This window comes from Electrophorus electricus, chromosome 8 (assembly GCF_013358815.1).
Source record: "Electrophorus electricus isolate fEleEle1 chromosome 8, fEleEle1.pri, whole genome shotgun sequence".
Lineage (NCBI taxonomy): Eukaryota > Metazoa > Chordata > Actinopteri > Gymnotiformes > Gymnotidae > Electrophorus > Electrophorus electricus.
This window is the reverse complement of record NC_049542.1, coordinates 1,200,520-1,214,158: the sequence shown is the minus strand read 5'-3', so window position 1 is coordinate 1,214,158 and position 13,639 is coordinate 1,200,520. Positions and strand designations below refer to the sequence as shown.

General features: G+C 38.7%; 2 protein-coding genes across 2 annotated transcripts; both read right to left on the bottom strand.

Annotated features, from left to right (window-relative positions):
* Positions 1-4,265: 4,265 nt before the first annotated feature.
* LOC113587383 (trace amine-associated receptor 7h-like) lies at positions 4,266-5,267 on the bottom strand. Its single transcript, XM_027026027.2, has one exon. The coding sequence runs from the start codon at positions 5,265-5,267 to the stop codon at positions 4,266-4,268; it is 1,002 nt and encodes a 333-aa protein (XP_026881828.2).
* A 1,717-nt stretch (positions 5,268-6,984) lies between these two features.
* LOC113587396 (trace amine-associated receptor 1-like) lies at positions 6,985-8,299 on the bottom strand. Its single transcript, XM_027026034.2, has 2 exons — positions 8,294-8,299; positions 6,985-8,034 (listed from the first exon to the last, which is right to left on the bottom strand). Exon 2 carries the CDS (start codon positions 8,023-8,025, stop codon positions 6,997-6,999), a length of 1,029 nt encoding a protein of 342 aa, XP_026881835.1. The 5' UTR covers positions 8,026-8,034; positions 8,294-8,299; the 3' UTR covers positions 6,985-6,996.
* Between the last annotated feature and the right edge of the window lie 5,340 nt (positions 8,300-13,639).

Below are 13,639 nucleotides of genomic sequence, written 5' to 3'. Positions count from 1 at the left end.
TAGATATCTGGATTTCAACCTTGGACTGTTTATACCCTGTTTGTGATGCAATCTGGTTCTGTTACCTCTATGATTCAAGTTCTGACCTTTGCCTGTATTTTGGTTACACCAAGATTGAAGGAACAAATCTGCCTGGAGGTTGAATGCGGAAATTTTATATGTATATGTAGCCGGGAGAAGAATACGAAGAGTACGTGAGCCAGAACATGAGTGTAGCAATAGGTTTCGAGGATGCAACTGCATGATGTCATCATTCCCCGTGATGTTGTAGGCCTGACAGAAGGTGGAAATGGGATTGATGGTTGTTTTATAAGTGTTATCAAATGTCATCCTGACTAGACGTGGCTAGAAGTAGGTAATAAAATTGGATGATGTGATACTGCTTGTTTTCTTTTCTTTTTATTGTTTTTTTCATTTCTATTCAAAATCAGTTAATGGGATCTGTTGGGATGAAGACCCAAAAGTGTTCATAAGCTGTTTGTGTGGGGGGGGTTTTTTGCCAGTGACTACAAAGTGGTACCAGGAATGGGGTAGTTGTTCTGACAGTTAGCTTAGCATGAGGTTGTGTGTGGGGAGGCACGGATCAATAGAGTGGTAGAACTAGTGGAGTGGAGATGGACCAGGAGCCAAGGTGAGTGGCAAAGGGTGCACAATGAACTAGCTATCGGAGTGCAGAGTAACAGACTGTGAGGCCAATGGGACCACAGAGGAGTTTGTCTTCTTCAGAGTCTAGAGGACAGCCATCAAACTTTATCCTTTGCAAAGTTTTCATGCACATAATTTTATAGAATGTCTGAACATCCACATGAGGGTGTGGAATTAATCCTGGCCATGGCTGAAGAAAGAGTAATAGACATTCAAGTCCAGACTGAGGAACTAAACAGGAAGCCTGATATGACCATAGAGACTACACACTCTATATAGGGCCCAGGATCTTTTGTATGTTTAGCACCTTTCTCTGGCAATTTAGCTAGAGACAGGAGATCTGTAGAGTTCTTCATTGAAGAAATTGAGCATGTGCTCTGTGCACGTAATTAATCTGAGTGATCAGTATGCTTTTTGTAGCAATATTGAGAAGTGCTGCATAAGAAAAATTTGGTTACAAAGTGACAGCAAAATGGATCGGGTTCATGATCTTTTCACTTACTTACAGGAAGCCTTTGGTGAGAGACGTAACGGTGCCCAGCTGTTATGCAAGTTCTATAGCCACAAGCAGCGAGAAGGGGAAGACTTGCTCAAGTTTTCTCATGCCTTGTCACAGTCTCTTAGTAAAGTGGTGAAAAGGGCACCTGATGTGGTATCACACATGAAACTGTTGTTGAGAGACCACTTTATGGAAGGGGTTCATGGAAGAGTGCTCCGTAGATATGTGAGGGCTGGGCCTTCTTCTTCACTGGTGGAAGCGCATGAAGAAGCTTATTTGGGGAGTGGCGAGGAACCCTCCATAAGCTCAAGGGTTTCCAAATCTAGAGGTAAGAGCACTGAGCAAGGAGAGATGACTCAGTGTGCCATAGGCAGTGCCCACAAAGACCAGCCATGCACCTTGGAAGACGTTGTGTTAGTGGTGTCAGAGTAAGGGAAGCAGCTCCATGAGCTGTTACGCTAGTGGTAAAAGAGTTGGTCTTTCAGCAATCAGCTGTGAGCAAGCCAACTAACAGTAAAGCACAAAGCCAACTCCGTTTCTCTGGTGATGGTAGGGCTATATGCTTGAACTCTCAGAAGGAGGGGCACATAGCGAAAAATTGTCCCCAGTATGTAATATAAAAGGACAGGATAGTTCTAGGGCTCAAGGAAGTGAGATGCTGCAGGTGGTTGTGAGCCGGGCGATTCGAAGGCAAAGCATAGATTCCTATGACACTAGACCATGTCTAGTGTCCAGCTCTGTGTAGGAGTAAGCAAACTAATGCAGGTCAGCATTCAGATCCTGAATCATGAACCAAGGTCAGTTGTAGGATCTTGTTCAATAGACCCAATGATGGTTTCACAGATGTTAGCTAATCTAGGTATGGTATTCTTCAGAGAAGCTGTGAACGAGGTTTGAAGGTCCCACGCAGGCTATGAGGATGCTGACTGATGGGCAGGGGAGAGTGTAACTGGGTAAAGAGCACGAAGTGTGCATGAACCAGAACTAAAGTGTAATGATAGGTTTTGAGGACACAATTGCATGTCGTCATTCCTTGTGACGCTGGAAGCCTGACAGAAGGTAGAAATAGAATTGATGGTAAAGGAAGGATGGTTGTGCTATAAGTGTTATCAAATGTCTTCCTGACTAGATGTAGATAGAAATAGGTAATAAAATTGGATTATGTGTGTGTAAAAGGGTAATGAACTTCAGTATCTGTGTATATTTGCATATAATGCTTATTGATGGGAATTATATGAGTGAAGGAAAAAATGATCAAGTACCTCAGGAGTGGTGCATATTCATTCATGTGGCTGACTATGTTGTATGTTTGTGGAGTACAGAGTGAGATTCTGCTGGAGCTGTGTGAACATTGTGTGTGCATGTAGGGATTGGGAGTGGTAGCTCACTGGTTAAGGTACTTGCTTTGTAATCAGAAAGTTGCTTGTTCAATCCCCACTGCTGCTAAGTTGCTAGTTTTGGGTACCTGAGCAAGGCCCTTAACCTTCAGTTATACTTGTAACTTACTTTGGGTAAATGTGTCCAGGAGAGTATAATTATTGTGTGTGTTTCAAACTCCCAGCAGGTTGGCACTACTGCCCTATTGTTCCATGCACATCTATGGAAGCGTGTGTGCATATTTCCCCATGTATGATGATTATTCCATGCTAGCATATGGTATCATGCAAAATTGTGTAATGGGAGGGTACCTAGCTAGGGGGATAGAGTTCCCTTGGGGAGGTTATTTTCTTTTCTGTGTTTTGGGTGGATTATACAATGTTGGACCATGTCTGATGGGGAAAGGGAGCTAATTTTGTTGGGTTTCACTGGTTGGAAGAGAATACCATGTGGAGTAGCACCATGCACAGGCAGCTGAGTAAGACCTACCTCAGAGGCAGGTGATACTGATATGGAGTGTTGGCAATAATAATATGGTATTAGGGTTGTTTTCCTTATTTTGATTAAGGGTTTTTGACTTAAACTCACTAGAGAAGTGAATGATTAATTTAGATTTTCCAGGTGTATGGATCCCCTGAAATAGACTGACACTACTTGTTTTATTTTTGTTCTGTTTTTTTTTTTTTTGGTTGTTGTTGTTGTTGTTTTTTTTCTTCTAGAATCTGATTCAAAATCCAAGTTAATGGGATCTGTTGGAATAAAGACCCAAAAGTGTTCATAAGATATTGGTGTGGTTTCTTCACATATCCCAGTTTCTTTGTGATTTTCTATTTATCTTTTAATTGTATGTCATCATGTAATGTAAAACGTCTCAATATATTTGTTAAAATGGGTAAATGAAACTGCTCACAGTACAATGAAACTGGCACTTTTGCCCACATTTACCAATGAAAATAATGAATCATGTTTGTTTTGCAGACATAAACAACATAATGAAGTTTCATCTGAATTCTTGTTTCTGTTTTCTTGTGTGTATGTGGAAAACATGATCAGAAATAACCAGTAAGACCTTGTACAGACAGACACCCAGATAAGGATGCAAATGTAAGGAGTTTAATAAAACCATGCTGGACTGTGAGAATGACCTCAGTTAAACTCGACCCAACACTGGGTTAGTTTTTCAACCTCATAAATGTGTACAGAAAAAATGGAGGATTATAGGGAACTGGCATTTGCACTTTTTTAAAACTTTAGCTATTGTATCAAGAAACCCTACCTTAATATCAATTTTGGATGTTATCAATTTTATTAATCAAATTAATTATAGATAAAGTCAAACAAACAGTAACATTACAAAGTGTCAAAACTAAATAGGCTAACAAAATTGAAAATGACATATACAAAAAATATAAGGCTTTGCAGAGCATTGCAGGATACAGAACCTCACTTGTCAAGCACTCTATGTGCAGCACGTATACTCCTAGTTCACAACATAATAACAACTGTCACAGAAGCACGCAAAGAATCACAAGTGGGGAACCACAAATTTGGGGATTAGGGCTGGCTCACCATTTTTTTTGGGGGGGGGGGGGGGGCGGTTACACTACATATGGAATCAGACTCAAATATCACTTCTGTTCAATAACATGCATTTGATCGTTTTGTTTGGGTGGTGAGGGTGAACTGTAAGGGATAATGTATAAAATATACAGATTAAGATTAATTAATCTATTTGACTACAAGTCTATTGTTGTAAAGTTGCTCCTAAACCTTTGCCACATAGAATAATTCTTAGAGCTTTTCTAAACAAGGGGTAGAAGAATGTATACACAAGAGGATTACATGCTGAATTTGAATAAGCGATCCACCCAAGTACCTCAAACAACTGAGGTGGACCGATAACACCTAAATATGAAATGATGTTGATGTAAATACAAAATGGCGCCCAAGACACTAAAAAAGCTCCCATAATCATGGCCAGTGTTCTAGTGGCCTTTCTCTGTGCCTTAGTAATAGTGCCTTTACCTCTAGATGTGTGGATTGAATGTGACTGTCGCTTAGCAACAAGGAATATTTTTAGGTATAGGCTAAGCATGACAACGGTGGGGAAATATAAAGAGATCACTGATACGGTCAGAGTCACCGTGGGGCCTACAAACACTGGGCAGCTTCCTTCACAGTTGACGTCATCGTAGTGATCATAAACCTGAGTCTGGTAGTGCAGAAATATCAACAGAAACCCCAGAAGAAAAGAAATGCTCCAACAAGCAGTGATCATCAGTGAAATAGAAAAAGGAGTCATTTTCTTGTGGTACAAGAGAGGGTGACATACTGCATAATATCGATCAACAGAGATAAATGCAAGGTTTAAAAGAGAGGCGGTACACATTGTGGTGTCAAGACTGGTGTGTATTTTACAGAATAATGTCCCCAAATACCAGCAGGTTTCTACAGTGTATATCATCCTGGGAGGCATCACAACCCCTCCTACAAGCAGATCAGCTACAGCCAGAGAAAGAACGAGGTAGTTAGTTGGAGAGTGGAACTGCTTGTGATGAACTATGATTGTGATCACGAGAAGGTTTCCAAATAATGCAATAAATACAATAATGCTTATAACAAAATAAGTCACAATTCTCATAGGCAGGGGATAAATCAGCTTCTGACATGAGTTCAGATTATTTTGATAGCAGAAGGAAATGTTTCCTAACTCCCCATTTTGGCTTTGGTAGTCAACTGATCCCATTCCTTCATGGATGTTCTTCCACTGTGAACAGAAACTGTTCTATTAGAAGAGATTTTTTTTTTTTAAATAAAATAAAAATACATTTTATGGCATATCCAGCACAGCCCTGTTGAAGTTTATATCATAGAATATTTGTCAAAACATTACATTTTTATTCAGTGTTGTACATACAGATATTTTTAATTATTAGTTATAAATGTCCCTGAAGGTTAAATGAGTTTTATTATAGTCTTGATACTAAAGGTCTGAAGGATCTCTGTCAGGCCTTACCTGTGTCTGTATGAGAGGCCAAAAACCACACAGAAGAGAGCGCAGCTGTCATTTATAGATGTGCACTGCTCTCTACTCAAACACTCCTCCCTGCTCCCTGATCAACTAATCCCCATATGATTTTACAACCCCATGGAATGAAGTTTATGGTTTAAACATCTACTTTTTCTAACACAAACCAGTTTCACCTGCTACAATTTTAGATTGTTTGCACAGCTGTCCAACATGTTCTGTTTCTCTGGAAACCTTGTGTACTTAACTGCAGTATATATATTTTTGTTTTTCAGGGGTTGGAATAGGCCCTTTATTACCAGTGAAAGGAAATCTTAATGCTTCAGCATACCAAGACATTCTGGACAATTGACTGTTCCCCTGGTGCAAGGTCCATAAAGGCATTTTAGGTGAGTTTGATGAGGGAAAACTTGGCCTGCACAGAGCCCTGACCTCAACCCCATCGAACACCTTTGGGTTGAACCAGAACAGAGATTACGAGCCAGGCGCTCTCATCCAGCACCAGTGTCTGACTTCACAAGTGGAAGAGTAGAAGCTGTTATAGCTGCAAATGGGGGACCAACTCTATAATGAATATGGATATAGAATGGGATGACAGGTGTAACGGGATGACAGCTCCTGTAGGTGTAATGTGTAGATGTCCCAATTCTTTTGCCCATATGCAGTGTAGTATGAATAGGTAAACAGTATTTTAATGTATTTGTTCTATGTTCAACTACTCTTTTTTAGATCTGAATCAAGAGTTGAAGTTCACACACTTGAAGTTCTTCAACACAGACTTGTCACTGAATTTATTTTAGTTGTTAAAAGCGTCTTTGTTCTGTGACCAACGTTAGAACAAGCCAGAAACTGGGCACCATTTTATTTTCTTTGTTATTCATAGGAGAACCAAGATATCACCTCCCCTTTTTCACACACACACACACACACACACACACACACAATGTTGTAACACTGCTGTTTATGTCTTAAAGTACTTGTATAATTTATTCTCACCAAGTTGTTGCTATCATACTGGATTCTGGTTGTTACCAGTATCTTCAAAGAAATCAGTTATTTAAATCCTTCAGAGATCAAATCATTAATGTTACTTTCTTTCAGTTAGGAATTGTGATGATTCTGACTTCATTACCGTGATGTGACGGATGAACTGAGACTTATTAATCAATGGGATTGATTATAAGCCATAATAACTATAAGACATAATAATTATGTGATTTAGTAGGTAAAAACTACTAAAACTTTTGGACATAAATAATAAATTCTATTTTTGGACATAAATAAGAAATTCTATTTCTTTTATCTCATGTCAGTGTTACCATTTGACATTTATTATTTTTTCCAACATAAAATATTGCTATTATGTGAATTATATTTTATACGTGATTATTAATAAGAACAAACAGAGTTCAAATCATGGAACAAAGATAAAAGATTTTACAGATACTCAAAACAATTTTATTCTGGATGAATCAGACTGAAATATTTGACCCATGAGAATAATTCGAAATGACTTTCTAAACCAGCTATAAAAGAATGCATACACAACAGGATTACATGTGGAATTGACATAGCCAACCCAAGTAAAGAAGTCAAACAAAATGGGTGGTATTACATGCCCAATAAAAGGATCAATCAAAGCACAAATAAAAAATGGGGTCCAAACTACAAGAAAAACCCCGATGACAATTGCTAATGTTTTAGTAGCCTTCATCTCAGTCTTTCTCACTGTGTGTTGTTGAGTCTTGATTTGGCTGCACTGAATCACCCGTGCTTGTCTTTGAGCAATGTGGAATATTTTCAGGTATATGCTGACCATCACAACAGCAGGGATGTAGAAACAGAGCACTGTGAACACAGCACCTGCTGTTTTACTGAGAAACAGGACACAGCCCCCCTCACAGGCAATATTATTGTAGTAAAAATCTTCAACTCCCAGAATACCGAGCTCCAGAAATATCATGCCAAAACCCACAAATACAGAGAGGGTCCAACTAACAATAATCATAAATAGAGTCATATTTGTAGTCATTTTACTGTGGTACAGAAGAGGGTGACACACTGCATAATATCGATCTACAGAAATTATGCACAGATTTAAAATAGAAGCAGTAGACATTGTGACATCAAGACTGGTGTGTATTTTACAGAATAATGTCCCCAAATACCAGCAGGTCTCCACAGAGCGTATCATACTAGGAGGCATCACAAGTCCTCCAATAAACAAGTCAGCTACAGCCAGAGAGAGAACGAGGTAGTTAGTTGGTGTGTGGAGCTGCTTGAAATGAATGATGGTTATGATCACCAACAAGTTTCCCAAAAATGTGAGAAGTGATACAAAGCCAAATAAAACATAGAGCACTGACTGCACCTCCTTCGGGTAAACAGTCTTTAGGCACGATCCAGTGACAGATGCATAGCAGAGGGTGGGAGTTTCCAGGATTACGCTGTGGTTAAGAGTCGACTTGTGGCCCATGGCGTTTTCCTAATTATGAAAAAAAGCTGAATTCATGTAATTAATTCAAATTCATACGTTCACATCCACTACATTAAAAAAAACTGCTTATCAGCCCATCGAGCATAACTATAATCTGAACTGGCTGGTAGTAATAAAAGTTACTTAAGAACACATTGCAAACTAAATGCATTCATGTTACTTTAAAAAAGACAGAAGTTATGCTGCATATTGTCCTATAATTGTAAACAGGACATGTGTATGGAACACGAGCTGAGTCAGACCTTACCTCTGCTTTCCGAGGGCAAAGCTAAAGAGAGGACAGGAGACCACCGATTTATAGGCTGACACGACTACATCTCCTGTGCCCATTCAATCACGTGCTTTGAATTGTCTCTTGATACTCCCTTTGGTTCGTAAACATTAAAGTGTACTTCTGTGAAACAGAAATTCTAAGTTAATAATCACCTATGTTAATTTATTTTCAATCAATAGTCTTCATAAACATGCAGAATTTTGTAACAGCACATCATGAATTTACGTTTGTTATGCATTCTGCTTAGGTTAGGAACCACTTTGTAGTATAACGTTTAGGGCATTGAGGCAGGGGACAAGTGCAGAGCTGAGCAACGTTTTTTAACGGTAATCTCAAAACTGTCGACTTTGTCACAGTTAATGGTCAGTGAGTGGGACAGTTATTATGCTGTCACTTCACCTCTCTTTTGTCATTCAAGTTTGCTGACTGAGAGCGGTGGAGTGCTGATGCTCCAGGGTGTCTGCAAGTAGATCATAAAACGCCTGACTCTACAGCTAGATTTCATCCTACCCTTAAATATTGAGACTGTGTCTGAGTCTCAAACATTTACAGGAAGGTTATTCCATAGTGTGGGAGCTTTATAGGAAAAGGCTCTGTCCCCTGCGGTAGATTTTCTTATTATAGTGAAGAGCTGCACCTTTTGATCTAAGCAGACATGGTGGGTCGTAATGCACTAGGAGTTCTCTAAGGTACCGTGGAGTAAGACCGTTCAGTGTTTTGTAGGTTATTAGAAGTATTTTATAATCAGTACGAGATTTTACTGGGAGCCAATGTAAATTAGCTAAAATAGGAGTGATGTGATCAGATTTTTTAGTTTTAGTAAGAACTCCTGGCTGCTGCATTTTGAACTAGCTGAAGCTTGTTTAGGCACTTGTACAACCTGATAGTAAGGCAGTACAGTAGTCCAATCTTGAAGTAATGAATGCATGGACTAGCTTTTCTGCATTATGTGAGGAGAGCATGTTCCTAATCTTTGAAATGTTCCTAAGGTGAAGAAAGGCAGTCCTAAAATATAATTTACACAAGCTTCAAACAAGAGACTCTAAGATCTTTAACTATTATAGAAGATGTGATTGGGAGACCATTGAGGTTCACTGAGTAATTGAAGAGTGAGAACTTAGCTGTCTCTGGGCCTAATAGAAGCACCTCTGTTTTGTCAGGATTAAGTGAAAGAAAGTTCCTCAACATCCAGTGTCTGACATCCTTTTTGCATTCCTCAATAATACTAAGTTGATATAGGTCCTCTGGTTTGGCTGAGACATATAGCTGAGTATCATCAGCATAGCAGTGGAAACTAGCACAGTGTTTACGTATAATGTCACCTAGAGGTAGCGTATATAAAGAAAAAAGCAAAGGTCCTAGAACAGATCCTTGTGGGACACCATAGCTAACCTTGCTGTACGCTGAAAAGTCTCCATTTATATTAAAAGAAATTGGTAGTGGGCAGCTCAATAAGATTTACACCAGGAAAGGGCTATTCCCCTAATGCCAACAACATTCTTGAGTAAAATGTACTCAGATCAAGCAATATAAGCAAAGAGACATAACCCTGATCAGAAGCCAACAACAGGTCATTAACTACTTTGATCAGTGCTGTCTCTGTACTATGATGAGGCCTAAACCCTGAATGAAAGACTTCATGTATCTGGTTTTGATTCAGGTATGAGCTTAGCTGCTGAGCTACAGCTTTTTGTAGGATCTTGCAAATAAATGGAAGGTTTGAGATTGGCCTGTAGTTTGACAGCTGATATGGGTCGAGGTTAGATTTTTTGATAAGTGGTGATTTGAGTGATTTTGTAACGTAGCCAATGTATAAGGAGAAGTTTAAATTTTTAATTTAGTATTAAATATTGCATTTAATATTAAATATTATGTTTAGTAAAGGCTAAATTACTTCAGGTAGGATTTCCTTAAGAAGGTGTGTGGGTGAGATCAGAGAAATAAGCTTTGATTCTTGGAGAGGTGTGAAGGATTCTGGAGTTGTTTTTGGCTTGGTTGTTTTGATCTCTAAGTAGCTGCCCGATGTCACGTTAATACTCTTAACGTTATCTCTAATGTGCTTAATTTTCTCATTACAGAAATTCCTGAACTCATTAGTACTGTGTGATGTTGTAATCTGAGCAATGGTGTCAGTTTTATTCCTAAATAGATGTGCAATTGTACTAAAAAGAAATCTAGGATTTTTTGTTGTTGTTGTTATTTTCTATTAGTTTCGAAAGATAAGCTGTTCGAGCAGTAATAAGTGCTTTTCTATACTTGAGAAGGCTCTCCTTCCATGCAAGCTGGAAGACTACAAGCTTAGTGTGGCGCCATTTACATTTATTTTGTTTTAAATTGCAAATGTGATCATTATACCAAGGTACTAATTTTTTGTCCCTAATTTTTTAATCTTAAGTGGAGCAACATCATTGAGTGTGCAGCAGAATACTGATTCTAAGCGTTCAGCTATTTGATCAAGTTCCGTGTGGTTTGATGGTATTATAGTCGCAAAGGATAAGTCTGGGAGATTCGCAATAAATCATGATTGTGTGTCTGGTATGATAGCGAGGTGATAGCGAGATGGCATATGACTCTATATCTACACCATATGTCAGTACTAAGTCAAGCGTATGTCCACTAGAGTGTGTGGGTTCTCTTATACATTGGGGGAAACCAACTGATTCTAACATAGAATTAAAGGCAGATCTCAGAGGGTCTTGGGCACTATCAAAGTGAATATTGAAATCATCAACAATAATGGCGCTTTCTACTAGTGTGAGGATAATAGTTCCTCTATTAGAGAGGAAATCTGCAAATTCCTTAATAAATTCTGAGTAGAGTCCTGGTGGCTTGTAGATGCCAATTATTGGAAGAGGCTGGGTGAGCTTCTTATCGCTGGATACATAATTTATGCTAGTAAAAAATCATTTTTCAAAAGGATTTGAAATCATGTTAATAAACCTCAAACCAGAATAGTTAAGAAAGTGAAAATGAGGTTTTGGCTTTCTTAGGAGAATATCCATGTGTGCATGATTACTGGGCAACTATTAGTGTGCAGAATTATTATGTAACTAAATGAAAAAATGAAAGTTTTCCAATCTCACTGGTTTATTTTCATCTGTTAAAGTGAGAATAATAAACAACTCAAAATGTACAAATAAGCATTTCTGACATAAACATTTCTCAAATTAAAAAATCTGACCAATATAGCCACCCAAATAACAATCATAAGCCTTCCATTCATGGAATCTGTCAGTTTCTTAATCTGTTGACGATCAACTTTTTGTGCAGCAGCGACCACAGACTCCCAGACACTGTTCAGAGAGCTGTGCTGTTTTCCTTCACTGTAAATCTCCCACTTAAAAAGGGCCCACAAGTTCTCAATAGGGTTTAGGTCAAGTGAGGAAGGAGGCCATGTCATTATTCTTTCATCTTTAAGGCCTTTACTGGCTATACATGCATTGGAGTACTTCAACGCATGCGATAGAGCTTTGTCCTATATAAAAATTAGGATCTTCTTGAAAGACTTTTTCTTGTACCAGAAAGTGTTTTCTAAAAACTGGCAGTAGGTTTGGAAGTTGATTTTGAGTCCATCTTCAACCTGAAAAGGTCCAACTAGCTCATCTTTAATAATACTAGCCCATAGCAGCACCCCACCTCCACCTTGCTGGCATCTGAGTCAAAGTGGGGCTCTGTGCCCGGTACTGATCCAGCCACGGGCCCATCCATCTGCCCTGTCAAGAGTCACTCTTGTCTCATCAGTCTATAAAACCTTTGAAAAATCTGTCTTCTGATATTTCTTGATCCAGTCTTTAAGTTTCACCTTATATGTCTTATTCAGTGGTGGTCAGGTTTCAGCCTTCCTTACCTTGGTCATGTCTCTGAATACTGAACACCTCGTAGTTCTGGGCACTCCAGGTAGGTTGCAGTTCTGGAATATGACAGTATAACAGGTTCCTGGTTGCTTCACATTTGATTCTTCTCAAATCTTTGGCAGTTAATCTGTGTCTTTTTTTCTCAACACGTTTCTTGCGAACCTCTTGACTATTTGCAACAAAGATTTTGATGGCTCTGTGATCATGCCCAAATATATTAAAAATTTTAAGAGTGCTGCATCCCTCTGAAAGATGTTTTACAATTTTTGACTTTTCAGAGTCAGTTAAATCTCATTTTTTGCCTGAAGAAAAGAAGCAGCCTAATAATTATTCACACATGGATATAGGGTGTTGATTTACTTAGGCCACACCCTCCCTCACTACACAAATACACATCACCTGATATGCTTAAATCCAATAAGCATTCAAGTTTATATAGCTTGGAGTTGGAAAATATGCATAAAAATGATTTAGTCAAAATACTCTCTTGCCTAATAATTATGCACACAGTGTAAATACCTGACACCAGACATACACACCTGACCATGTGCTAAAATGTGCCATGTCACATTGAAAAGACAGGTGTACCCATGATAATTAGGAATACCTACATTATAGGTGCCTCTAATTGGCCACAATACTATGCATAACAAATAGTGTGTTGTAATACATGAATAAAGCTTAAAGCATGCAATGTGTTGTGTCACTATCTCACCACTAGGTGGCATGAGAGTTTTTATATTTGCAAGTAGAAGTAAGCTGCTGTTGTAAAAGTGCACATAGTTTTTAGTAAAATAAGGGTCCATCATCTGTTGTTTCTGTTCTCCATGTTATTCATAACACACTGGTAATGAGGTAAACAGCAATCATCTGAGCCAATATGGCGACAAAAAATAACATGGATAAAATTGTTACGTGAGTCCTCCATGCTCATACTTTCCAAAGGAGCCCAAGCTGTTGGACTGTCTCCCTACCAGAGATGGGCAGAACGTTGGAGACTGGCCTTGTTGCCATGAGTAATCACATTGCACCTGCTGTAAAGCCAACTGTGGCATGTTATACTTTACATCTGCTGTAAAGGCAGATGTGAAATGTCATTGTAACAAAGGCTAAAGGCCCCCACTTGAACCCAGGGCCAACAGGAGGTAAGCATGAGACCAGCTCTCTAGCAAAACAGCTAGATTACCCATGTAACTTTAAGTGATAATCTCGGTCACAGTCCTACTTTCTAAGATGTTGATTCAGTCTACTCTGGTGGCTGGAGAAAAGAGAAGTTGAATGCATCTTTCAGTGCTCAGACAAACACACTGGGCCATTTTGTGTACAAAGCTATTAATAGTCAGCTTCCTTCATATTTATGTGTATTTTCATTAACAAATAAGACTTCTTATAATTTTATCAATTTGCTCCATCAATTTGGATGCACTGAAGCAAGTAATTAAAAAATTAATTAATGTCTTTTACT